The following is a 27672-nucleotide window of genomic DNA, read 5'->3' as shown; positions in this document are numbered from 1 at the left end:
AGCAGATGTAAAAAAAGGTTTATTAATCTTATTGGGTATAATTATGGTTGTTTACATGTAAATTTTTTCATGTTCGCAGATAACTTGTCTTTCATTTTAAATTAGACAGGTTAGAAGTCAAATGTCATTACCAATTTGATTAAAATCATTACTTCTTTTTTAAGCAGGATGTTAGTTACTGTATTTTCCAAAAGAAATTCTAATTAATTGGCCTAGTTTTAGTGTTGGAATTTCCAATAGTCAAACCGAAATATCTTAGTGTAGACGTTCTGCCAAAAGTATTTGAGAGCATCATTATGAATAAAACAATATAACATAGAAAACTGGGAATCTGTACAGCCATTCATAAATGTATTTAAAGTATCTAATGATCAATGATGAATGAGACACAGGATAAATAGTGTCCTCTTGCCCATCACAACCACCTTCTGTCTTTTGCCTTCTGTTCACTGCCCTGGGAGGTAACTGTCCAGACAATATCAACAGGTTCTCTTGCCTCTTGGTTTCCAGTGGGTCTGGTCAATGGGATAGTGAGCAGGAGGTCAGGGAAGGATATAATTTTTTGGATCCCTTTCTGTGAGGTTGTCAGAGGCTAGCTGTGTCCCCCCAGGGAAATCACTGCTTCTCTCAAGATGACTTTTGTTCATGACTCCTTCTGATTTCTGTAACTGCTCCCTTCTCTACCCACCTCTGACTTTTACTGGATTAAGGCTCTCTACTGCCATTGCCTAAATACTGCCCCATGCCTTGAAAATAGGCCCTTTATAACACTCCTTGAGTCCCCTAATTTGAATATGTTATTTCCCTGACTCACGTAATACCCTTGAAAAAGTAATGAGAAATGTACCCATTTACAATTCACTAGAATATCTAAGTGGAGTATCTGAAACAAAAAATAAATGACTTTGGAAGTGTAATGTGTGTGTATAATTTCAGGCATACATATGTACAAAAATGCACTCTTTATTTTGAAGTGTGCCTTCTATGCCTTGATCTTTTTCGTATAGCCTGCTGAAATTTCTGATTCACCATCAGTAGCAAGCCATCTTTGATTGATTTATCTAGTAATGAGAATAAATTAACTTTGTCTCTTCCTCTCTCAGGTTGACTTTGTTATTGGTGCCGTGCATTTGTGAGGAGGAGTGTTTTGGTGAGGGTACGGTCTGCATCCTGGCCCATAATGGAATTAAACTTGTGACCTTAAACCTACCAACATCATGCTATACTCAGCTATGTTAACAACTCATAGGCCCTTTCAGTATGGGTATAGCGTTAACTTACTTTGGATGAGCTGATGTTGGGGAGAAGGATAACATTACAACACAATAATCTCTCTCTCTCTCTCTCTCTCTCTCTCTCTCTCTCTCTCTCTCTCTCTCTCTCCCTCCTCTCCCCTCCCGTCCCCACCTCTGTCCCTCCCTCCCTCTCTCCATAGCCTCCACAATTTCCCATCTCAATGGGTTTCCTTCTTTTCTTTTGCTAAGCTTAGCCATATATCAAAACCCAAAAGTTTGTGTTCTTCCCTGAGCCAATTGTGGGAATTCAACTGAGAGGAGAGACAGGGACAGAACTTCACATTTGGCATTGACTTTTACAAACAAGAAGGCTACTATTATCCATTGTGTGGGCAGGATTGCTTTGAGCTGGTCTTGTTTGAGAGGAGAAGAGTACTTTTTCATGTTTTTGGAAGCAAACTCAAGATAGCCATTACTCTTCTTTATTATTCTGCTCTTTGGCTCTACATTTTCTTTCTCCTTTTCCCTCTCACTATTTTGTTTTCTTGAGGTTGAGAGGAGTATGAAAGCTGAGGGCAGTGTGCAGGGGGTGGCGGGGGTCAGTGCTAGACACTGACTTCTAGCCTTGACTCCTTATTTTTTATCTAATTTCTGATTATATACTGATGTTTTGCCATAAGCAACTAGTAGTTTTAATACCAGAGAGCAGTCAAATCTGAAAAGACAAAGTTAGTGGCTGTAATCATTATGCTTTCTGGCCCTGGTTTTGCAGCAACAACAAATCCATCCCAAGACCAGGTGGCAGGAAGCTATCTTAGTGATGGCTGCTGTTGCTAAGGCCAACATCACTGAGGGAGTGCTCAGGCAAGCATTACCCCCCGGGAGGAAGAGCACAGCTTCAAGCTGATCTTTCACCAGAGAAAACCAATGATGCTATTGAACAGATCCCATCCCTGCCAACCTCCACCAGTAAGTTTGACAATCAATGGACAAGGTTGTTTGCGAAGATAAAAAAGAACAAAAACCTTTTTTTGGCAGGAATTGATAGTGAAGATGTGTGTGACTCAGGTTTTAAATTGTCTTCTGTCTGCAAACCTATCTTCAAATATGTGCAAGTTTCTTGCAGGAGGACTTAAATTTACTGCAGTTCTGAGGAGCTTTGTCTGAGCTGTGTTATAGGTGGTTCATTGATCATCAAGGATGTCTTGGCTTCCCAGAGATCTTTGGTAAACCAGAAACTGGGGGAAATGGATGCAAAATTTGCACCATTTTGAACAAACACAAAGTTTCGAGCTTACCACAGTGGTTTGATGTGCAAACAGTGGGAAGCCTTAAGAAGGCATCTGGAGTGGAATTGAAACCTTCTTGGACCCTGAAAGAGCATTTGTGATGTCTAAAAGTCCCTCAGATTTTTTGCATCTCAGTTACACCCCAGATTATCCTCTCAGTCATAGGCAGTCAGACTCAGTGACAACATGTGAGGGAGGTATAAGAATTTTCAGCCCTGTCTAGAATATCCATCTTGTAGATAAAGATAAGCAAAAAGGGGCAAATGATTTAAAAATTCGTGACTTTGGTTCTTGATTAGAAATGTAATTTTTATTCTTCTTTAATGTCACATTGAAGTCCATGAGCTGTCAAAATGTTCGCCAAAATATAAAATTTCCATGGCCATTTTTAGCACTTCAAAAAGCTCTCTGGCAATCGTGTGCTTCCTTATGATGTGTGTACCCACATGGTTGTGACTGAAATGGCTCTTGATTTGTACTGGAATTCTATGACCTCAGCTTGGTAACAACAGATATCTCATGTTGATCAGAAGCTTTAGCAGATTAGTAGATTTTTCAGTAATACAGAAATGAGAAATGGGTGACATTTTTACTGAAATAGGTTTTAGAAAATCTTTCAAAATTACAATGCATGGAGAAAAATAATAAAAGGGGTCCTTGATTGATGGGTGGATCAATTTTTCTTTCAATAAACATTTACCAAACCCCTACTATGTGCTAGAAGTCGCCCATGTTTCCATTTGTAAACAACACGAAGAAAATGCATGTAGAATCTACATTTTAGTATGGGAAACATAATACATAAATTAACATAGGTTGAGATCAGTGTAATGAAGCAAATAAATAGAGTGATGAGTGATTAATGGGGGTGGGAAGTCCACATTAGATGGGGTGGTCAGGAAAGACCTGTTTGAGAAATAGACATTTGAGCTGAGGCTGAAGCATGAGAAAAACCTGGAAAGATTTGGGGAAAATGATGAAGCAATAGGCATGAAGTTTGGATTGGAAAAAGGGAGTGGCTGGACCAGGGAACAGAAAGGAAGCCAGTGCACCTGGATCAGGTGGGCAAGGGGAGGGGTGGCCAGATGCCAAATCACAAGGATCTTGTGTCAGGAGGTTCGGGCTTTATTTTGAGAGCAGTGGAGAAATGACTGAAGTGCTTTAAGCAAGATTTTGATATGAACTGATTTTCATTTTTTAAGATCACTTTGAGTGCTGGTATAGAATGGATTTGAGAAGGACGAATGAAAACAGGAAGAACAGTCAGCTGGTTTCAGGAATCCAGATGTCACATTGGCTTGGACAACATGTGGCATTTTGACCTACCATCCCTAGGGCATGGCCTGAGATGGCTAACTGAAGTCTACAAATTCTGGCCAGCAAGAAAGAGGGAGGGGCATGAGAAAGGCATGCCCTATCTCTTTAAGGAGACTCTTTAGAAGTTGCACTCACTACTTTGTTAATGATCATAGCTATAAAGAAGGGCCGGAAAATGTAGTTTTCTTCTGAGTGGCCAAGTCCTAGGTAAAAATCCAGGGTTCTATCCAGAAGAAGTGGAAAATAGACACTAGAGGACAATAGTCGTGGCTAACTTCTATTAAAACCATGTATATTCTTGGCATATATATATGTGTGTATATACATATACATATGTATATACATATACATATGTATATACACACATGTATATTTACATATACATATATTTGTTTTTATTTTTATCAACATATCCAAGTGGCTTTAAATGAGTTCCTTTCTTTTAAAACAGAACTTTTGTGTTCTTGAGCTCCAAGTCGAACTTTTGGGCTCTCTTAGAGTTTGTAAGTCCAAGATCCACAGAATAACTAGCTAAATGTGGATCAAGTAATTGGTTTTATTAACAACTGGGCAAACACCAAACGACTCCCCAGACATACGGCTGTCTGTTAAGAACTGGATATAAAAGAATTCAGCATTGACTTGAGGCCAAAATGGTGCTTCGTACTCCCATACCAGATCTCAACCTTAGATCTGCTTCTGCCTCCACAGAAGCCTTGAAGTCCACTTATTCAACCAGTGGCCTGGGCTTCAGGCATCTCAAATACCTGGTCATCGGTGAAGTATGGAGAGAGGAGTGGATTTCCTCCCCAAGAAGGGAGGCCCTGTCTCATCACTTTACCTTATAGATATAAAAAGCCTGAGATGTGTATGGGCAGGTCAGAGAATGAAAAGAGAGCCTGTTTGCCACTCATGCCCAGTAAATGTGGAACTCTGATCTCCCATTCGGTTTCCCCTCCCCTTTGAGAAGAACAAGTAGGAGGTGGAGATCTAGATGAGAAATATGTATTCTGGAACTCCCTGAGAGGGCTGAGGTGGCGGGTAGGAATCTCCTCTAATGTGGGCTGAAGCGAAAATGTAGCGGGAAAAGAAGAGGTTTTTTTTTTTTCCTAACTAAAACAATTATCAGAAGAGTGGAAGCTAAAGCAATTTTTAAAGGGGGGTATGGTGATGAGTATCTTGAGTTATGCAATTAATTGCCTCAAAGATGCTTTATTTGGGTAATGGAAATATGGCCTTATATTAAGTACACATTATATTCTTATGAAACCTCAGCACAAGTAAAATAAGAAGTGAAAAAAACAAAATTACGGGTGTTTTCAAATGATCCAATTTGATGTTTGAAGGCACTGAAAGAGAAAAGAAAGGAAAAAGTCATGTAAGGAGAGTGACAGAGAAAGCTGGAAGGAAAAGTGGATGGAGAAGGGCTAAGAGGTTAGGGCAGGGTCGATGCTAGGGGAGCAAGGCAGCGAATGTCCCTTCTACAGAGACCTGGAAGAGTGGGTATATTAGTAGGCTTCTGGCATACTCAAGGGGTAATGGGAGAGAGGTTAACAAAACTATTTATAAGATGTGGGCACCGTGAAAGGAGCCAACGTAGGATGGGGAAGTATGCAGGAACTGGCAACAGTGGCAAGACCTGAAAGGACAAGGGCAGGAAGTAGTCACTAGAACCTAGCATGAGCTTTAGCTGTGGATAAGGATTTAGGTAGAGAAACATCGAGCTAGTGGGAAGGAGATGGGGAAATCAACACTCTGACTTCTTTCTCCTCTTCTCCTCCCCTCTCTGATTGGTGTCTCCCACAGGCCAAACTCAACAGAAAGCCTGAGGTGAGGGACTCAGTTTCTATAGTCATGAAGCAGCCTCTTAGGACATATAACAGGCTGAAGAAGGATCGAGAGGGACAAATGGAGAATAGCCTGCACAGGTTGTGGAGAAGAGGCTGTACCAAAATTCTTGCCCCAATTTAATTAATTCCTTGCCTCCAAATAGTCATTGAGCACTTGCTCTGTCACATACTGGGGCTACCAAGAAAATCAACACAGACTTTGTCCCTGATTGGCTCATAAGCCAGCACCTTGTTGTGGTTCTAGTGTCAGATGATGGAGGCTATAGAAGTGAGGAGCAACGAGAGACAGCTCTGCCTGAGAGTTAGTGAAAGTGTCCCAGGGAGGAGGTGACTTTTGAGCTGGATGTTACATTGGTGCAGAAGATCACCAAGTGGAGGAGAGAAGAGAGAGTCTCTACACAGAGAGCAGCATGGATGGGGTGGAGACACGAGGATGGGACAGAGTGTGATATCAGGGCTTTGTGAGCCAGCCTGAGGAATTTGGATATTATTCTTTGAATGGGCAAGTAGGAGTTAACAGAGGCTTATGAAGAATGTTGCTTATTACAAAGGATGGGAGAGCTGATGCAGAATGCTTTTCCTAACACCTTCTTTTCTTGGTACATTCTCCTTCTTTTCCCTCTCATTTCCCTCTCTACTTCTATTCCCCACTCACCACTTTTTTATTGTTGTTTCTAGTAGGTGAAACCTCCAGGGTGAAGGGATTAATTAGGATGGATTTAGTGTAGGGAAAAGAAAAAGAAACATTTCAGGTTTCAAAACAATTCCCACTTCAAATGCCAGTAGGAGTTTAATTTGAGGACAGTGGAAATGTTGGGGATGCTGGCACAGAAATTAAAATGCCTAATGAGCTAATGCTTAGTAGTGGACCACAATAAAATAGAAATGAGATGTGACTTCATGACAACTCGAAAAGTTGTCTTGAAATACTATCAGTATATCCTGATGTCTGTTATTGTAGACTGGACCATAGCAAATGTTGAATAAATGACAATACAAACATGTCCTCTCATATTCTCTTTCCGCAAGTTGATAAGCAAAGAGAAAACTCTTCAAGAGTTGGGGAGAATATTCTTTATCTAATTATTCAAACAGACCATTTTCTATGTGCACTTTTATTTTATAAACCCTTTACACCTGTTTAATTAATCCTAAACATGATGCTGGCTGCTAATTAAACAGCCTTGAAAGTGACTGACTGAAGGTAGTAATTTGAGATAATTAGTTTTGGTTTCAAACACTCAATTTTCACACTTTGTGCTCATTTTTAGAAAGGGGTGGCTCATTATTATAGGCAGGGTGGGGATTGTGTAAGGCATTTTATGGCTGGACTCTGAGAAGCTTTTTAGCTACTGGACTCTGAATAATCCAAAGTGGGAGGATTATTATATATCTGAATAGGGCAAGGAAACTTGCTATATCGTTTGCTATAGAATGCACCCCCATGCCACATTCACACATGCACAGAATTCCTTCCAAAGTGAAGGTCAAGCTGCTGAATCTTTCATTAGAACATAGAAATGCACATGCTCTTGATCTTTGGGAAATTTTTACCTAATGAGGGGTAGAGCTCACTGAGCCATTCATTGTCTCTTTCCCAGGTCCTCTAGAAGCAAGCAAGGAAAGGTGTTAAAGGCCAAGTTTTGGTGTGTGGTTAGAGACTTGAAGGGGTGTCCCTGCTGCACGGTCATGTACTACAAAGGCACAAAGCTTAATCAAGGGAGCAATCTGTCAAAAGACAGCCGTTGTATCTGGTAGAGAAGGCAAAGGGGTGGAAAAGGAGGCAGATAAGACTGGTTTACAGAGTTAACAAGCAAGTTGACATGGTCTCACTAGGGAAACAGGGCTGGGAAGAATTGGGGGTAAAATAGGCTAAATCATTGTTACAGTCAATGTAGATAACAGGTTATACAAAGCTGACTGGATTCTGCAGCACCCTGGAGAGCTCCAAGCACTTTCTTGTTCTTCGGCTCCCTGGGTAACTGAGGCTTTTATTACTTGGGAAGTTCAGTGTCACTTCATTGGCCACCAATGTGGCGTAGGGCTCAATGTGTTGAGGGCTTTTCAAAGGTGTCAGACTTTCATCTGGATTAGGAATCATTTGGCCAAGGGATGATGGGTGATGATGGTTGGGTGCTAGTGTGCAGGCCAGTATGGGAAGATGGAACTACAGCCCCTTTGGCATCAGAGCACTGTCATTGGCTGCAGGATCTGATGGCGAGCAAAGTTAATTGTTTTGTGTATGAGTCAAGCTTGCATCTTCAATTAAGCACCCTGAGATAGGGTATCTCGTAGTCATTTTGACTTCTGAACTTTCACCCACACCATGGTATCTGAGCGGGGATGAGACGCACAGCTGCAAAGTTCATCCTCCCAAACTTCCCTTCTCCTCTCACTCTTCGCACTTTCCTTGGGTGATCACAAGCCCTTCTATGGCTTAAACTGCTACCTTCATAATGACGCGTCTTTCTTTACCTCCAGTCCCAAAGACTCTCGTAAACTCCACGTCCCCCAATATTATTGCCCTCTATTTACTTGCTTATACTTATCTCACAAGAACCTCAAAAGAAGCAAATCAAAGTTAAACTCATCATTTTTCTGGCAAGTCTCTTTTGTCTATCTTGGTAAATACCAAACATCATCTACCCAGTTACCAAAGCCATAAAATGGAGTCATTCCACATTTTTCCTCATCACCTACATCTTTTCTTATGCTTTAGATACTTATAGATTCTGCACCCTTCCTTTTCCTCCTTCATCATCTAGTTTCTGTCTAGCTTTACAGTTTCAGTTCCTGACATATCTCCCTTGGTATCCTCTGTTACCGCCATCTGACATGCAGTTCTTGGAACCTACCAGGCCCTTTCCTTACTCCTTTGGACATGCAGTTTCCAGTGGCTGAAATGTCCTTTCCTGCCTTGTTTTCCAGATTTCCTGCATCTTCTGTGCCCAGTCTGTCCTTCACATCCTTCTGCTATACTTCTTTAGCAACCATGTGTTCTGTTATCATAGCATTTTTCCCTGGTATAAGAGTCCTCACTTGGATATTTGAATGAATGTTACATTTTAAAAGTTTTGTATAAGGGGAAAATTTGTGGCATGTAGTTAATTTGTTACTCGATTTGAATTTATTTAGGAAAAATGACATAGAATTCCTAGTTTTGAAAATCTTATAGCGATTACCCTCTTTATGCCAGAGAATGGTCTCTTTTCTAAAGAAATTATGTCATAGATTCAGATTCTTGTTTTGTGATGGTTTGAGAGGGCTGGTTAGAAAGATACTTTCGTTAGAAATTTCATGGTTGGTTATTCCGAAATCTTTGTATGGTACTCAATGATTATATTAATAATCAGTAAATAGACTTGTAAAACTATATATTTAAAATAATCTACCAAAAATATAATCTTAAAATTGAAATGGTATCAAGTGTAAAAAAAAAATCACATATTAAAGTCTCTGTTCATCATTGTGTAGTCTTCACTAAAGCCAAAGACAGTTTCGGAGGTAATCTTTGCTGATGCATGTATGTGCTATATCTTCATTTCTGCCTTATTTCTGCACCAGAACTTATCACATATAAAATAAAAAGCAACAACAAAAAGCACAAATACTTTGCTTTGGTTTCAGAAACAGTGGAACCTGAAGCAAAACTATATTCTTGTTGTTTACAAATGTGCTTTGAAAGAAAGTAAGCTCACAAACCATTATAAAATACTTTTAAACTAGATTTGTGGTCATAAAACCTTATTTTGGGTTCAGGCTGCTCTATCTAGGTTTCTGGTATAGCTTTGGCTGTTCAGTCTCTTGTGACAATCCATCATTCCACACAATTCCTCATGGGTTGAAATGACCTGTCATTTGTTTTGCAGATACCTCAAATCAGCTATGCATCTACAGCCCCAGAGCTAAGTGATAACACCAGGTATGACTTCTTCTCTCGAGTGGTCCCGCCTGACTCCTACCAAGCGCAAGCCATGGTGGATATTGTGATGGAACTGAAGTGGAATTATGTGTCAACACTGGCTTCTGAGGGCAACTATGGAGAGAGTGGTGTGGAGGCCTTCACTCAGATCTCGAGGGAGATTGGTAAGCACTTATTTATCAGATGATTGTGTTTGGAGGCAACAGGTTGTGGAAATCCGAGCACCTCCAAGCACCCTCTGATCTGAATGGGATAATTAGAGCTCCCACAGATGCATGACCTAGGCTGTCTACTCTATGGGGAAGCTGGGTTTATTATAAATGATTTTGTTGTTCATGGTCTATCAAGGTGACACTTTGGTGCTAATTTGGGAAATAGCGCTTCTGACTCAGGTGAACATTTTTTAAAGTTGTCTGTTTTGACAAGGGAGTTTGCTGGCACATTAGAGTCACTGTAAATTTGAATAAATGACATACTTTTTGATTGTTCTAGATGGAAGTTTACATTAGCAAGTCATTATATTAAAAAAAAAAAGCTGTGGAATTTAACATCCAACACTGGAGGGATTAAGACTGGTAATCATTTTAAAACAATGCTGAAATAGCCCCCAAGGCCATGCTTAATTGAGGTTCTTATGGTTGTATTTGACTTTTTGCATTTTTACTCTTACCTTAAACTCTGACGCTTACAATGGGGTTAAGGGCACAATGTAAAAACTTGGTCAGAACCTGGTGCTGATGAGCTCCATTCTGGACTGTTTTCAAGGTACTTATCTAAATCTCTATAGGCATTTCAACATGTGTATGTTTATTTACGAGGTTGTAAATCCATTCCGCTGTATAGGAAAAAACCAGAACAAAACACAAAACAATTTAGAAGACGAATCTTATTGCTGATGGTCAACAAAATAACTTTGTAGATGAAAGGAGGCATATCACTGTTACTTTACAAATACTATTACTCTTATTAAGAATTACTGAATTACATTTAAATATTTTTTTCTGTAAAAGTAATAATATTTTGTCAAAAAATCAAAGTGCCTATTGGCTGTTTTTGAGTAATTTTGAACTTGAAGGAAGAAATTATGTTGATAATTTATTGTCTTTCTTGGAGACTTCAACTCAGGAAAAGATCCTGGGAGTGATTTGGGCTAATCCATAATTAGCAAGGATGAAGAGTTATTGGAATAAGTTATTGGTATAAGGTGTTCTCTTGAAAGATGTGCAGATGACTGGGATCTGTTTTGCACATAATAGGGCATGGAAATTTATTATACACAATATTTAATATGTTTAACATTTGTTCCAGTGTTGTGCTTGTGCATAAAATGTAGAAAAGGCCTAGTCTTGTTGGACAGATTGGGTTAATTGATTTAATCAGACAACTATTCACACCTGTTGTGTCCGTGGTGCCATACACATTGCTCTTTGGAATTTAAAATTATATCACTATTGCTATAAAAATGATTCCAAACACTCGATTGAACTTTAAATGCCGGCAAATTATATTACCTTCTTGGATAAGAATCCCAAGTTTATCCTTAGAGGAAATGCCCACTCAAGTGAAAACAATAGCTTCTAGAGGCAGGGTTAATGCATTATTTAAGCAGCTGATGTCAGTTCTCACCAGAATGATAATTCAACAAAAGGAAGGAAATAATAGAGTATGCATTGCAATGATAAATTTCTGTAGTGATTCTATACATTCTTCGACTACAGGATACCTTTGTGACATGAAACAGATGACTATGAAAAATTCAATACCGGACATAATTTGCCAATTGTTGCAGAATCTGATAAAATGCATTATTTTAAAAGTTAAGTGAGATGGCTGTTTTATATTTTTTACTGAAGTAGGAAATACTTAATTTCGCTTTTTAGGTAGCATTGCTATATTTTGGTAATATTGTCACATTCATTATTCATTCATTATTCCTGCTTCTGTCTTAGTCATTAGTATGGGAGAAAATAATTCTAGTGCCTTGTGTATGCTTCTGATAAGAGTAACATGTTTTTTCTATGTTGATCCTTTTAATAGTCTATGACTTGATTGTCTGACCATTCTATTTCCATTCTTACTTATCTGGGGAATGGAGGAGAGCTGGATTGTCAATTAATATGCAGAATACTGAAAAGGCCAAATTAGTACCACGCTAGAGTATGCCATGGAATACATTAAATATCAAAATTATTCCCCATTTTCATGACAAAGATTTCATCTAGAACAAAAATAGCCGAAAATTAAACCTTTTACATGACAATGATATTAATGAAAATGGCGAATGGTAGCAACTTAACCCATTCTGAAGTGAACTGATGACTAATGAAAATTCTTTAGTTCTGTAACATTAGCTTCTCTTACTACAACACTGATGACGTCTCTGTCACCATGTTAATAGCACGTTTTTAAAAATTTTAGTATCTTGACTGAGGAGCTATATGCATCCATTTTCTGGAGTGCCTGCCTATTAATAAAATTATATATTTTCCCAACTCTTATAAATTTTCTTTGTAGTCTGTTCTGAATTTTTCTCTTTAGGCACATTGATCACTAAGAAATTTCAGTATAAATTGAGGCTTCCTATGTTTTATCTCTGATTAAGTCAGACAGATTATAATGGAATGCTAGTGAAATGAAAATCAGTTTAGTGATAAATTGCTTGTAAGGTTTGGTTAGAACATTTTTCATTTTAACGAAATTTGAGACTTGGGAAGTATCCTTCATGAATCTTAGAGAACGAAGTTTATGAGTAAGTGATGATCATGAACAGAGATAGCAGCGATGGCTCTTCTCTAGTCAAGAGCCTTCTGAGGGAGAGAAAGACAGGAGTTATTTGATAAAATAGACAAATGGCTCCTTGATATCCTACCTGTTATAGTCTCATCCCAAGGCATCCTTTACTGTAGCATTTATATTAGGCAAGGCAAAAAATATATTTGAGGTCAGCAAATAGCAATATTTGACTGAAAAATAGTTTGTGTAGTGAGGTATGGGAGACAAAATAAGAAGGCTTGACATAGATACACAATTGAGTATTGCACCTCATAGGGTGGTAATTTTACCTTTTTTTTTTTTTTGCCAGACAGTGGAGGAAACTGCTGAGGAGACAGGGATCTATTAGGATGTGTATTTAAGAGTGCACAAATGAGAAGTGGAAGATAGGGAGACCAGCTGAGAGGCCACTGCAATATCAGTCTCAGCTTGATATTGGGCATGATAGTAGAAATGGAAGAGGGAGGAGATTTGAGAGACATTTGCTAGGCAAAGTCTATGGAACTTAGCAACTGATTGGAAGTAGAGTTGAGGGTAAGAAAAAAAATTAAAGTTGAACTTACAATTCTGAACCTGGGCAACTGGGAGAATGCAAGTGGCATGAATATAAAAGAGACAGTAAAATAGAAAGGTTGGTTTGGGATGAGAAGTGTAGTTTGGTTATAAACACAATAAACTGTAGGTACCAGTACATATCTTTGTGGAGAAGAGCAACAAAGAACATTGGTCTAGAGCCAAAGCATGAACTGAGACGTATATCTAAAGCTCATTTTCATAAAATTGACAAATGAGGTGTGGAAGGTAATTATTGAGGTAGAACATGTAGAGTGAGAGTTGAAGGGGGCTGAGGATAGACTCTTGAGGAAAAACTTTATTTAAAGGTATGGGATCATGAATGTTGATAAGGATGTGGAGAGAAGGAAACCCTTGTATACTGTTGGCAGGAAGGTAAATTAGTACAGACATTATGAAAAATAATATAGAGGTTTCTCAAAAATTAAAAATAGAAATACCATACAATCCAGCAATCCCACTCCCGGATATATATACAAAGAAAATGAAATCAGCATTGTGAAGAGATATCTGCACTCTCATGTTCATTGCAGCATTATTCACAGTAGCCAAGACGGAAACAACCTAAGTGTCCATTGATGGATAAATTAATAAAGAAAAAATATATGTGATGAAATATTATTCAGACTTTCAAAAGAGGGAAATCCCACCATTTGTGACAGAATGGAAGAACCTGGAGGACATTATGCTAAGAGAAATAAGCCTGGCACAGAAAGACAAATACTTGCTTATATGTGGAACCTAAAAAAGTTGAACTCATAAAAGCAGATTCTTGAATGGTGGTTTCCAAGGGTTCGGGAGTGGGTAGGAGAAATGGGGTGATGTTGGACAAAGGGTACACACTTTGTTTTGCAGGATGAATAAATTCCAGAGATCTAATGTACAGAATGGTAACTATAGTTGATAATACCGTGTTGCATACTTGAAATTTGCTAAAAGAGTTGATCTTAAGTGTTCTTGCCACACCCCCACCACACACAACTAGTAACTATGTGAGGTGATGGTATGTTAACTTGATTGTGGTAATTAGTCCACAATGTATATGTATATCAAAACATTATGTACACATTAAATATATATAATTTTTACTTATCAGTTACACCTCGATAAAGCTGCAAAAAATAAAATTAGTATGAATGGAAAAAAGGTATGGGAATAATGGCCTAGACTTAGCAAACGAAAGCTAAATATGGAAGAGTGTTCTCTTCTCTTGACAAGTCTGTGGCCATGGGAGGGCCCTCAGTCTCCTGTGAAGAAGATTTCCGTGACAGGAGATGGCAGGAGTTCTTGAGCAAAAATTCAAGGATATTGAACATATTTTCATAGGAGAACAGGAACTTTTATGAGAGGGGGTTGCTGAACGTGTGTGTAGTACAGTGACAGAGAATCAAGGAATGTCCTTGAGAGGGGTATATTAGTTTCCTGGGGCTGCCATAACAATATACCACAAACTGGGTGGCTTAAAACAACAGAAATGTGTTGTCTCACAGTTCTGGAGGCTAGAAAATTAAAGTGTCAGCAAGGCCATGCTGCTTCTGAAAACCATAGGGGAGAACCCTTCCTTGCCTCTTGTAGCTTCTGGTGTTTGCAAGTAATGCTTGAGTTCTTTGGCTTGTAGATGCATCGCTCTAATCTCTGCCTTCATCATCATATCGCCGTCTCTCCTTTCTTGTATATTCTCTTATACGAACACCAGTCATATTGGATTAAAGGTCCATCCTGCTCTCATCTTAACTAATTACATCTGCGATGATCTTTTTTTCTGTATAACGTCACATTCTGAGGTACTGTGGTTAGGATATCAACATATCTTGTTGGGAGACACAATTTAAAACCCATTAAGAGGGGTGATAGTGAAGAAGAGCGTACTTAGGAAGATGATTTTCAGTGCCAGGGATGGGAGGTAGACTAGGAGGACGACAGATTAGCAATAGGGATGAGGGGTGCTAAGTAGACAGGATTTGGTTAATGGAGAAGCCCATAATATAACCAATTCAGAAGTTCCTTTGTAGTGTTACAGAATTCCACTCTCCCAATCCTGACTACTTGGGTAGATGGGGTGATCTAATGGATAATTCAGGGTTTCAGACTCGGGTAGGTGGTGGGATCCTCAAGATCAGCTTTCCCAGGATTCTAGGTAATCAAGAACTTCCCAGTGTGATCGCAGTTGGCACTTCCCGTACAGTGGTGTACTGGCTGTTCAACCACCCGCTTTGTGTAATTCAAAGATGCTGCTCTTTTCCATGACGCCTGGAAAATTATGGACATTAAGAGAGTCCTTTCTGACCTAATACATTTTTATTTATCCCTTTGGTCTCTTTTGGCTTGAGAGAAGAAAGAGCTTAGTTGCTGCTGGTTGTTAAGAGTTATCCATTGCCCATGTTATACACCCTCAGTTTTTAGGACAATAGCCCTCTATTTCTGCCTTGTTTTAATTATCTGGTATGATGTTTTCATTGATATTGTAATAAAGAGGTGGATAATATAGGTTTATGCTTTTCCATCATAAGCTCTGGGGCTTGTAGCTTATGACTCAACAGATGACTTCCTTGAGTCTTTAGACAGGTTCTTTCACTTCTTTGTCTTCCCTCATTGTATTATTTTTTAAAAGAAGACAGCATAATAAATGTTAATGCTGCCACTATCATTACAAGGGGCAAGGAAGCTAAAACTTGATCTTTGAAGATAAAAGAAATTTGTGAAGGCATTATATCTTTTCACTGTGGATTTGCACAGTGTGGCAACACACTTCCTTTAATCAGTCATCATATTTATGAATGGCTTATTGAAGATGACAGGCCTGCAAGTCATCATCACACACATTATAGGGGGCAGAATAGACCTGATTCTGTCAACTCTTCTACCATATGTGATTTTCTCCCCCCTAATTTGCAAATGCTGGAAGCTTTTAACTATTGTCTGACACATGTTTGGAATCTTAAAATCTCCGAGTTGGAAAGGATCACAGAGGTCATTGGGTTGGCACAATCTGTTTGAAATGTTAATGCAATAGACCAATTTAACTAATTCATTTTTTTGTATGTAAAATGACTGACATTTGCCAAAATTTTTAATAGCGATTTATTTTTGGTGAGGGTCAAACAGTAAAGGGAATTTCATTCCTATTATACAGTTGAAAAGTGCACACTGATCATATTTTTAAACTATCTCAGTATAGTTTTAAAAGAAAGCATTTTTTCCCTCTTGGGTTATAAACAAGAAGCAAGTTTCTATGAACTGAAATGGATTCATTTCAAGATTAAAACAAAATATTTTCAATGACACAAAGAAAAGAATACATAAAGAGCAGCTTTTTCCCTCAGATGTTCAGTGCTTTGGAAAAATGACTTCCAGCAGGCAGAGATCATTTTGACAGAAGTATTAATGTTATAAAATACCATAAATGAAAGGAAACATTTTAATTCATTTGAAAATTTTACTTTCTATTTCTACAGCTGAGTTCCATTGATAACACCACATTTCAAGTTGCGAACCGTATTTAATTAATATTAGCACCAGGTAATTGGCAAGAGTAACTTCAAAGGAGGGCTGAGGAAATGCAAATTGTAACTGCAGGTGCGGAGATCTTATAGAAGCTTCGTAGGGATCCAAAGAAAGTGTATATGATTTTAACAATTACTGGAGAAACTGATCAAATGGAGTGTCATTTCAAAGCTGTTCTTCACCCTGGCCTTTCTTAATATTTGGGGCTTAGGAACTGCTAAGTAGCAACGGCTGCTGTTAATGTGAAACAGCAAACAGCATTCAGTAAATGCTTTCAAACCTACGATTCTAATGCTGTAGTTAAGTGCCTGGTAAACAACGACAATTTGATGCAGTGGAAACTTTAGATCCCTCTTCTTTAGGTATGAGACTTTGTCTGAGGATTAATTGCCTTGTCTGTTAAGTGGGAGCCCATTAATGATCTCAGAGATCATCAAGTGATAGAATACTGTGAATGTTCTTCATGAACGCTAAAGTGTTATTTGATATCAGGTAAAACTGGTGAAAGAAATGGGATGAATATGGATTTTTTTCCCAGTGTGCGGCAAAGCTGTATGTTATTATGAGACTGGTAAATGTACTGCCTGGTTTGTGGGATGAATAGCCAGAGGGCTTTGCTTGATTTGTTAATTACCTTCAAACTTAGTCATATTCTGACTGAAAGGTCAGAGAGGAGAATTTTGAGTTTCTCCTGACACCTACCCTCTCTGTTTTCCTTGCTAGTTCTCCACAACCACCATGGTAGACATTCTACTCTAAGTCTTACTCTTGTCTCCCTTGGTTGTCAGAATTACTAACTGTGTCACCTGACAGCTGTCTTTGCTTGGGTCTGATCATTCAGTTGCCACTTAAAAGAGCTGAGATCAGGATAAGCTTGGGGTATCTTACCTTGTCCTTAGAAATGTGCTCTGGTAAGTCCTTGAGCTGTGGCGCCACTTGTCACTCTGATTGTAATGTCAATTTCTCTGTAGATGCCTTCTACCAGAATGCCTTTTTTTCTCCATGGAAGGACTTCCTTATATGCAGTAGAGTACCTGGCACGTAGCAGGAGATTCATGAGTTTCTGTTAAATAGCCATTGTCACCAGATTCCTGGTTGTGCTGGTACTGTGAACCTAGAGGTTAGACTTGCTTGGGAACTGAAAGGCAGAGATGTTTTCAATGATACCTTATGCATTTTCTTTGCTAATGTGTAACCTATATGGGAAACTTTAGGGGCTTCTGTACCGTTAAAACATTTAGAATTCAATTGTTTTTATTACTGGCAAATAATAAAGCCTATCATCTATAGGTTCATTTCATCCCACTCCTAATCTCTCAGGCTGGAGCGTGATTAAGAGCTTCTCATCAGTTTGGTATGAATTCTAGATGTCGTATCCTAGCTATGAGACCTTAAGTAAATTACTTAATCTTGTGCCCCAGTTTTCTCATCTGTAGAATGGGGATAACAATTGTGTAAAATGTTGGATGAAATCATACATTAAAATGTATGGCTCATGGTAAGTCCTCAACAACTGCTAACTCCTAGTCCTGTGTTAGGAGCCCATCTTCACCAATGGGAGACATGGGAGTGGTCTTATTGCTCCGAGCCTGTATCCGGGTTGCTCGATGAGCAAATAAGAAGGCAGAGTGAGGCCTTAACAAGTGCTTACAGGCAGCCAGTACTCTCCATTCCTGAAACTTGCTTTGTACCTCTTAGCAATAATAATAACCTTATTATTATTTTTTCTTGACTATTATACTACCTAGAATAGTGCTGGCATCTAGTTGAATGCATGAATGAATTAATTAAATACTAGTCAGTGTTGACTCCCCAAATCTGCTTGCTCATCTTTTTTTTGGGGACCTTCTAAATATTAACTGATTCAGCCTGCATATATTATGTACCACCATGTATCAGGTCACACTTGTGCTAGGCTTTTGGAATACAAAGGTGAACTGTGGCCTCTGTGTCCTAGCTCGTCGCTGTGTATCAGAGGATGCAGAGATGCAAACAGACAATTACAAAAGAATGTGATCATTGCCTTAATGAAGGCATCATTTAGAGGCAATGCCTAGGAGCACAGTGCCTAAGAGAGGGCATCCTGCAGTTCATGTAACAGGAAGACCTGGCTTACGGCACTGGAGGGTGGCAGTTTGTGGACTTCAAGCTCAAATGTAATATACCGTGTGATGTGAATGAAATTAACTTACGTAACTTCAACAGAAATATTGATTTTTGAGAAAAGGAGGAACCACTCAAGTCAAATATAGACGATGATGCCAAATTCATAGTATTGTGTGTATTTGTAAAATGTTTAATATGTGTAATCTACATAGTTTTTGGCAATTCTTTTTTTTTCAATCTACTGATGACTATTCAGATGTATCCACTTATAGATAATCAGTGCATGACTTGCCCTGCAGCGTTAACCCCTGTTCTCCCTGACCACTCCCACCCAGCATCACCATGCCCTTGGCAGCAGTTTCAATTTTGTTCAGTTTCTTAGTCTGACCCAGGGCCAGTAGTTTGTCCTCAACCTCAGCCCACAAGTTTCTGGGCTTTGGAATGATTTTGCCACGATGGACCCTGTACCTGGTGGTCCCAGGGTGAGCCCTGAGCCTCTTTAATGGTTACTACAAACTTAGAATGTTTTGTCATACCCCTGACTCACACTCTGGGTCCCTAGGAATGGGATTCTGCCTCAAACTCTGGCCTCCCAGGTTTGGGCCATGACACACTGCCTCTTCTGGTTAACTCTTTCACCTGATCGGTGGGGCTGTCTGGTCCTCTGCCTTTACTCCCACACTGCCGCTGAGGTCTAACTGTGCATGAAGCCGCTGAGCAGAGCCCTGGCTATCTATTGGGCCCCTAGTATGTGCTGGGGCCCTGAGCCTTTCTAGTTTTCTGTCTTTACATTTTTCATGTCGTTTTAGTGTCATATCCCTAGAATAAGGGATCAGTCTCAGGGAATGCTTTGAGTTTCTCTCTCAGGGATTTTCATGCAAATGCTTAGAAAGGGCCAGGATCTGTTCTATTAACAGTGTGGTTCCTGATTTGAGTTATTTTTTCCTGCTACCTAACTCTCATTGCCAAATGTATTCATTTCTGAGGGCTGCCATAAGAAAGTACAACAAATTGGGTGGCTTTTATAACGCAAATGTATTGTGTCATGGTTCTGGAAGCTAGAAGACCGATATCAAGGTATTGGCAGGGTTGGTTACTTCTGAGGGCTGTAAAGAAGAATCTGTTCCATACCTCTTCCCTAGCTTCTAGTGGTTTTCCGGCAATATTTGGTGTTCCTTGGAGTGTAGAAACATCATCCTAAGCTCTGCCTTCATCTTCATATGGCATTCTCCCCATTGTTTGTGTATGTGTATGTGTCTATATCCAAATATCCCCCTTTTATAGGGCCCACCCTAATCCAATAGGATTTCATATAAGATGAATATGACCTCATCTTAATTAATCACATCTGCAATGACCCTTAATTAATTACATTTGCAACGAAAAAATATCACATTCTGAAGTACTGGGAATTTTGGGGGGATGCAATTTAGCCCATGCCACAACCATAACTGCTGTATATAGCTCTGATTTATGGAGTTCTCTTTGAATAGAACCCACTTTTATTCTCTTCCTTAAGATGGATTTTAGCCATTAGATTACCCAGTTTCTCCTAAGGGATCAGCTTCCGTAACCAGGTTAGCCAGCCCTGTTTCCCCTTGTCCTTGCCAGCTGCTCTGTGCATGCCTCACAGCCAAATACCTGAGTCATGACAAGAGTCTGCTTCTCCTGTGCCTAGCCCAAAAGAAAATACACTTTTATTTCTTTTTCCAAAGTCATTTCTTTGTTAAAGCCATTCTGTTTGAAAACTTCAGAACAAGATGAGAGCTTTAAGGTGCAATCTGTACTTTACTGTGTTGCTAGAAGTACATAATATAAAAACACCCTTCTGCAGAAATGAAGCAACATCAGAATCCATTTCTGTTATTTTTGCAGGCCCTGAAAGAGTTGGCCTGAGAATTAGGAGTGTGTTTGCCCAGTTTACTTCATAACTTATCAACTCAGCAATAATTATGGTTTCCTCAAAAATAAATGGCTCAAGAAGAATATATCCAGAAGGCTAGAAGATGAATAGTTTATTGAAGAAGGTGCCAATTATTTCAAGGGTTACATCCCTCGGCAAAACTGTGCCACACATTCTTTGTTCTCCAACATCTGCATGTTTGACAGATACTGGGCTTCTTTCTTGGCTTCTTTCAATGTTACCTGACTAGGGACATTTAATGATTCTGGGGGTCCCACCAGGGAAAGACAGGGGAAAGGAGAGAAAGTGAAATTCAAGTCAGCACATTTTGTTTCTTGTTAACAGCTCTGAGAAGAGGTTTGCTTGGGAAAGGAATTTCAAGTAATGATTTAAACATATCTTCTGGCAGTTGTACCAGTGGAAAAGAAAAATAATGCCTCTTATAGCAGCTCAGATACACTTCAAAGGCAGTGGTACTCAGGGCCATGTGACTCTGGGGCCACATTTGCATTGTGAATCACAGCTGGCATGCATATAAAGGGCTATTAAGGGAAAGAGGGATGTGCACAGTATATTGCTAGCCTTTAGCGTTTGATGTCATGAAGGGCAACCACTGTGTTCCCCTTCAAAATGATGCTTGATGTTATTGCCAGAAGAAATCCTATGTTAGGTGGAACTATTTGTGGGAGCTCATGTGACATTTCATTCAACAAATATTTGAGCACCTACTGTGTGTCCTAGAAGTTTAGGGATAAGGTGCTGGATGAGTCAGACCTGATTCCTGCCCTTGTAGAACTTCCAGTTAATCTTACCTTCTTTACATTTCTTACATCCTTTTAGTCTCCTAATCTAGGTTATGGGAATTCAACCTCAACACGCAGAGGGAGATGCCTAGGACTAAGAGTCCATGAAAATGCCAAGAGAGGGCCTGAATCTGTCCCATCAGCAACTTGACCCCTTGGATGTTGTAGAGATGCCAGAGTTCTACTGAGATGCCTACGGCATGCTAGGCAGAAGGAACACGTATCTGAGGGACAAAGAGTGTGTGTGTGTGTCGGGGGGGCGGGGGCGCAGGCACACAGAGGCATGGACCTGGACTGAGGAAGCTCACCAGGTGAGGCTTTTGGCAACACTACCAGATGCAGGTGGGGTGAGAAACCCTATTTAGCCATATGGAACATGAATCAGGAGATTACAGTAGTAGATGATAACCTGAACTTATTGCCACGTGGCAAGAGAGTTAATCATGTCACCTTTTATCCTGCAATTCCTGCCTGTCCCCCATGTGGGTCTGGTCAATGTTTCCTTGTTTTTCCCATTCTCAGATTATTTCCAGGAAGTTGGTAGGTTGATCTCTACCAACCTCTCCTCTCAGAAAAGCCTAAGTTAGACTTCTCTTCGGTGTGTTCTCTCAAATAAAAACAAATACAGACTAGATAAGGAGAGACTGTTAAAAAGAAAGACTATTGCAATAGAGAGAATATTCCAAACTCAAATCCACAAACATTGCAGAATCAGAGAAAAATGCTTTTTTTTTTATATGTTTGGGAAGGGTTAGTGCAAGCTTAATAGAAACTTTTGAAGGGGAGTTTGGGCAGGCAAAGGGAAAGGAACAGAAAAATGTTCAGCTGTGGTCAGCCAATTCTCAAGGGACACTGATAAGGGGCCATGTGCCTTCTTTCAGTGCTTGCTCAGATTTGGGGGCAGGCAGAGTTCAGGGCATGTAGAAAGGAGAGGAAACAGACCAAAATCTGTCAAGAGCAAGTGGAGGGCGAGAAGAGGGAACTGTGAGCACCATGCAGATATCGCACCATGTTTATTTTAATCACTTCTCTCTCTTCCTTCAGAGATGGAGAGCGTATCTTATTTATCTTTGTGCTGTTGTGATTTATAAGAAATATACATATTTCTTGTAATATCTTTGGTCTTTGTCCACAGTTCCTGGCTCACAGCTCCTAAAACACTTGGAATCTCCTAATGAGGAGAGCAATAAAGATGTCTTTTATTATGTTAATGAGGTGAGATTTGGAAATGGGAGCTGGTTAGCAGGACAGCCAACCATGATCAGAGGGTTGGAACTTTCAGTCCCACCCTCAATCTCCAAGGAATTCGAACTAATTGCCAATGTCCAATAAGTTAATAAGTTAATCAATCATTTAATGAAGCCTCCATAACCCCCTAACAAACAAACAGGATTCAGAAAGCTTCTGGATTGGTGAATATGTGGAGATTTGGGGAGAACGGTGTTCCTGGAGAGGGCGTGGAAGCTCCACACCCCTGCCCACATACCTTATCTTATGCATCTCTTCTGTCTGGCTGTTCCTGAGTTATATATTTTTTATAATAAACCAGTAATCTAGTAAGTAAAATGTTTCTCTGAGCTTTGTAAGCTGCTCTAATTGATTGAACCCAAGGAGGGGGCAATGGGGACCTCTGATCTATAGCTATATGATCAGAAGTACAGATAACACCCTGGACTTGCTACCGGTGTCTTAAGTCCAAGGAAAGGGCCTCTGGAACCCCCAGTCTATAGCCAGCCAGTCAGAAGCACAGGTGATAACCTGAACTTCCAGTTGACATCTGAAGTGTTGTAGGCATGTAGTCTTCTAGGACTGAGCCCTCAACTTGTGTAATTTGATGCTATATCTGGGTACATAGTGTCAGAATTGAATTGAATTGTAGAATAGCCAGCTGGTGTCCCGAGATTTGTTTGTGTCGGGACACCCCCCAACACACACACAATGGATTTGGTACCAGAACCTATTTAGTCTTCATATAGTACTATAGTTTCAAGGTCTAGGAGATGCTCTAAAAATGCTTGTTAAATAAGTGAATAAAGAAACATATGGCAGGTGAGTGCTTCCTAGTGACAGGACATCAGGAACAGGTATTTTGGAGGCAGAAGTAGGTAGATGGACAGGCTAACAGTCCACATGAAAGTGTTCTGTGAAAGAGGGTGGAATGCAGCCCAGGGTAAGGATTCAGCATCATGGCCTACCTGCTGGTACTTGGGAAACGTGGAGTCTGGGGGCATGGCTGCATCTGTGACAGGATGTTATATGGAAAGGAGAGAGAACCAGGAAATCAGAGTTCAGGGCCAGGTTTAAGTTTGGAAACAAACGGTAGCTTAAGTAGATGACAGCAATTTTAATGCCCAGATTGCTAAACTTGATTCTTGAGAACCAGAACCAGAAGGTGGACCTGCATTTCCGGTGGGGCAAAACTGAGTTAAGGACCATAGCTCTGCTAGGTCTGACAAATAGGGTGGATGCAAAGTCAGAAAGTAGATAAATATGCTGAATGTATTACTGCTCTTTTCACCAGCTTTGAGTGCTCTCAGTTTATAAGTGTGTGACATCATTCATGTCTATAAGATGTCTTATAGATACGGGACTTCTAATATTTAGACTCATGACTTCAGGCCCTGAGCAGCTTGTTTATTCATGACTCATATGACAAATGATTAGAGCTGATCTGAAGTTCTAAAAACTGTGCTAGATGCTGGGAACTCACAGATGGCTTCTGGCCTCAAGGGGCTTAGATTCTAGTGAGGAGACTGATTTTAAAAGAAAACAAATAAACAAGTTAATAATTATAAATTTAAGCTAACAAGTATAAATCATGTCTTATTAAGTGAAACAAATGTATGTTTATGGTTAATTTGCAAGACAGCTGGGAAGCCAGTGTGGCTAGAACCCAGCAAGGGAGAGGGTGGCAGCATGTGAGATAAAGAACAGCCAAAGGCTGATTGACTAGTTTCATTGGCTGTGGCAAGAAGGATGGAATTTATTCTCAAGCAACGAAAAGCCTCTGAAGGAGTTTGATTTGCAGAGCGGTGTGATACAATTGAGATTTGAAGGAGATCATGTGCAGACATTGGATTGTAAGATGGAGGTAGAAGATGAGTTAGAATTTTATTGCAGGCAAGGCCTGGGGATGGCTTGGACTAGAGTAGGGGTAAAGTCGAGTAGGAGTGTGAGCTGGTGTAGGCACAAGTAGCATATAAGTTCTAGGCCTGGGGGAATGAGGTGACTTGATTATATAGGGATCAAAGCTATTGAAACAAAACTCCATTAAGACATATTGACCAAAAGCAGGGCATGTCCTTGAGTCCTTAGACCGGGATGGCTGTGCTCTAAATGGCTATGCAGCTCCTCTAAAAGGATGATTTAGAGGTGGGAAATCAAGTGAATTATTTCCTTGCAAAATTTACCTCCAACTAACTCTTCAGTGAAAAAGAACTAAAAAGATAAGTGTCCCTCAGGTTATTTTTACTCTTCATAAAACAAAATCCATTTGGAGATCTTTATTGTTATTTTTCCTGGGTTCTAGGAGGCCCTGAAATTTAGAGTATTCTTGTTCATTTTCTCTTAATTTATATTTCTCGTTGCTTTTTTATTCTCTTGTGTTACTTATTCATCTTAAGGCTCAATAATTATTATGTGGTTTTCTGAACATTTTTGTGCACTCATAATACAATGGTGGTTCTGTAAACGCTTCTGGATCCACGTAGTCAAATTTCATAGAAATGGGCAATTTGACACTTTGGTCTCTAAAAATATGGTTTACTGTATCTTTCATTAAATGACGTAAAATTAAGATCTGACTTAACTGGTTTTGATTTGTAAATTCCAAGATGCATCATATTCTATTAAATGTGAATGTTTGCTTACCAGTTTCAATAAAGCTTCAATGGAAGATGGAGGCTTTCTTGGGTCTCTCTCTCTCTCTCTCTCTCTCTCTCTTGCTCTCTCTTTCTCTCTCTCTCGCTCTCTCTCTCTCTTGCTCTCTCTTGCTTTCTCTCTCTCTCTCTCTCTCTCTCTCTCTCTTGCTCTTGCTGTTTGTCTTATTGTCTCCAAATCCAAGATTTTCCTTAGATAATTATTGAAAGAAGAGGAATCTAATATTTATTAGTACTTTCTTAATATGCGTCATCTAATTGAGTTTTCACTATGTTATGAGGCATATATTATTTTTATTTTACAGATGAGAAAACCAAGGCTCAAACCAAGTATGTAACAGCCCCAGGTAACCAAATTAGTAAGTGGTAGCATAGGATACAAACCCAGGGTTCCCTGACTGCAAAGTTCATGTTCTTTTTACTACGTTTTAGTATTTCTCTTTTGAGGTTGCAGACTTTGGTTTCTGCAGTCATGTTTCCCATCCTTGCCTTGCCACGCTGCAGGGAGGATGAAGAGACAATGCTCTTCAAAGAGCCCAGTTTCTTGCCTTTCCTTGCCTCTCTTTTCGCTCGTTGCGCTCTGTGCTGTACCATATGTATGCCCTGCACATTTTCTAATGCACCTGTGGGGATCTTCTTCGATCTTCTGGAAATGCTTCATTCCTAGTGTCTGTCTGGAGCTATTTTCATTTTTGAAGATCCAGCTTAATGATAACACCGTAGTGAAGCCTTCTTGGATTTCCTTAAGTCTGAAATTGCAACCCTTTGTACTCACCTTAAGTGAAGAAAGCATTTATTTCACTGTCTCTGTCAGGACTCAAATGTAAGCCAATGAGGGAATTTAGGGTTCAGAAACTTAAGAAATCTAGGAGTAAATCTGACTTCAGGTAAGTTTAGCTCTACATTTGGAATAGAAGTCAACAGGAATGTGTCTTGTTCCAGCTCTGGGCTTGGCTTTCTTGTGTGTTGGCTTCATCCTTAGGTTTCTTCCACGTGGTGAGAACATGGCCACCAGCAGCTGTGGGCTTGCATACTGCCAGTTTAGCGACTGTATTAGTTTCCTAGGATTGCATTAACAATCACTACATACTGTGTAGCTTAAAACAGCAGCGATTTATTCTCCCACGATTGTGGAGCCAGAAATCTGAAATCAATGTATTGGCTCTGAGGGATAATCTGTTCCATGCCTTCCTCCTAGCTTTCGGTGGCTGCCAGCAATTCTTGGCATTTCTTGGTTTGTGTCTGCATAACTTTAATCTCTGTCTCCATTGTCAGATCACCTTCCTCTCTGGGCGTTTGTGTCTTCTTTTCTGTCTCTTATAAAGACACTCAGCATTAGATTTGAGCCCACGCTAATCCAGAATAATCTCATCTTGAGTTCCTTCTCTTAATTATATTTGCAAAGTCTCTTATTTCAAATCAAGTGACATTCTGAGGTTCCAGATGGACATAATTTCTAGGGGAATACCATTCAACCCACTATAGCAATGGTAGTGGAAAGGATGTGTTTCACTCCATCAGTTCCAACAGAGGTCCAGGCCTGGCCTCATTGTGTTGGGTCACAGTCCATTACTCAAGCAACCACTGTGGTCTAGGGAAGGTACTGTTCACTACGGCCAGGTGTGGGTCACATTGGAGCTGGGGAGAGGAAGGTAGGGTGAGCCCCACTTGAGACACATGGTCATGGCCACAGGGAGGGGTCATTTCTTAAAGCTAATTGAAGTGCTCTTCCAGAACAAGAGAAAAGACTGCCAGGCAGGTGAGCCACACAGATATCTACTGTATACACTGTGTGATGTTGGTCTGTTGACACCTCTGCTTCCCACCCAGACCATGGCCTTCTCAGGGGTAGCAGCCACCTGGTCTTATTCTCAGTGTCTGGGCATGATAAAGCTCTAGCAACATATATTAAGTTGCATTAGCTAAAATTTCCCCCAAAATAGGATTTAAATGTAACCATGAATGATAATATATGTCAAAATATTATGTCGAGGTGTTTTCCTCTACTTTGAAAAGGACCCACATTCTGTCCTGCCTCTCTCAGCCCACATGTATTGGAAACCAAAGGAAGGAACTCAGGGGCTTTATGCTTATTGATAGAGGCCATGTTTACGTACCCAGCAGTTGTCTCTGACAAGATGTAGACTGCCCACCACTGCCAATGGAGTCTGATCTGTGAAAATAGCACAAGTCACACAACGACCAAAAAGCTGCCTTAATAGAGCATCTTAGCCATTAGCCAGTTCTTACCATCAGTTAAGTGGACAACAAGCACAGGAGCTCAGGTCAGAGAAAAGAACTAGAGCATTTGGTTTGGCTGTCAGAAACACAACTGAATCCTCTATTTTCAAAGAAGATATTTTAATTCTTTTTATGGTTTCTAAATCGATGACTTTTTAATTTCTCCATTAAAAGATGGTATTCTCTGTGGGACTGTCAGGAAGCATGGAAGCCTTATGTGTTCAATGAGTCTTGAAGGGAGAAAGATACTCTAGGAAAGCCCTATTATTGAGAGCTGAT

General features: G+C 39.8%; 1 protein-coding gene across 1 annotated transcript in view; it reads left to right on the top strand.

Moving 5' to 3' along the window:
* LOC105290230 (metabotropic glutamate receptor 8) overlaps nucleotides 1-27672 on the top strand; it is a 331616-nt gene that overhangs the window by 117924 nt on the left and 186020 nt on the right. The window contains exon 2 of the mRNA XM_011357255.1: nucleotides 9561-9777. Coding sequence (XP_011355557.1) covers nucleotides 9561-9777 — 217 coding nt within the window. The remainder of the gene's footprint in view (nucleotides 1-9560; nucleotides 9778-27672) is intronic.

The sequence above is a fragment of the Pteropus vampyrus genome, unplaced genomic scaffold (genome assembly GCF_000151845.1).
Source record: "Pteropus vampyrus isolate Shadow unplaced genomic scaffold, Pvam_2.0 Scaffold33, whole genome shotgun sequence".
NCBI lineage: Eukaryota > Metazoa > Chordata > Mammalia > Chiroptera > Pteropodidae > Pteropus > Pteropus vampyrus.
The sequence above is the reverse complement of the archived record's forward strand: the minus strand, read 5'-3'. Positions and strand labels throughout refer to the sequence as shown.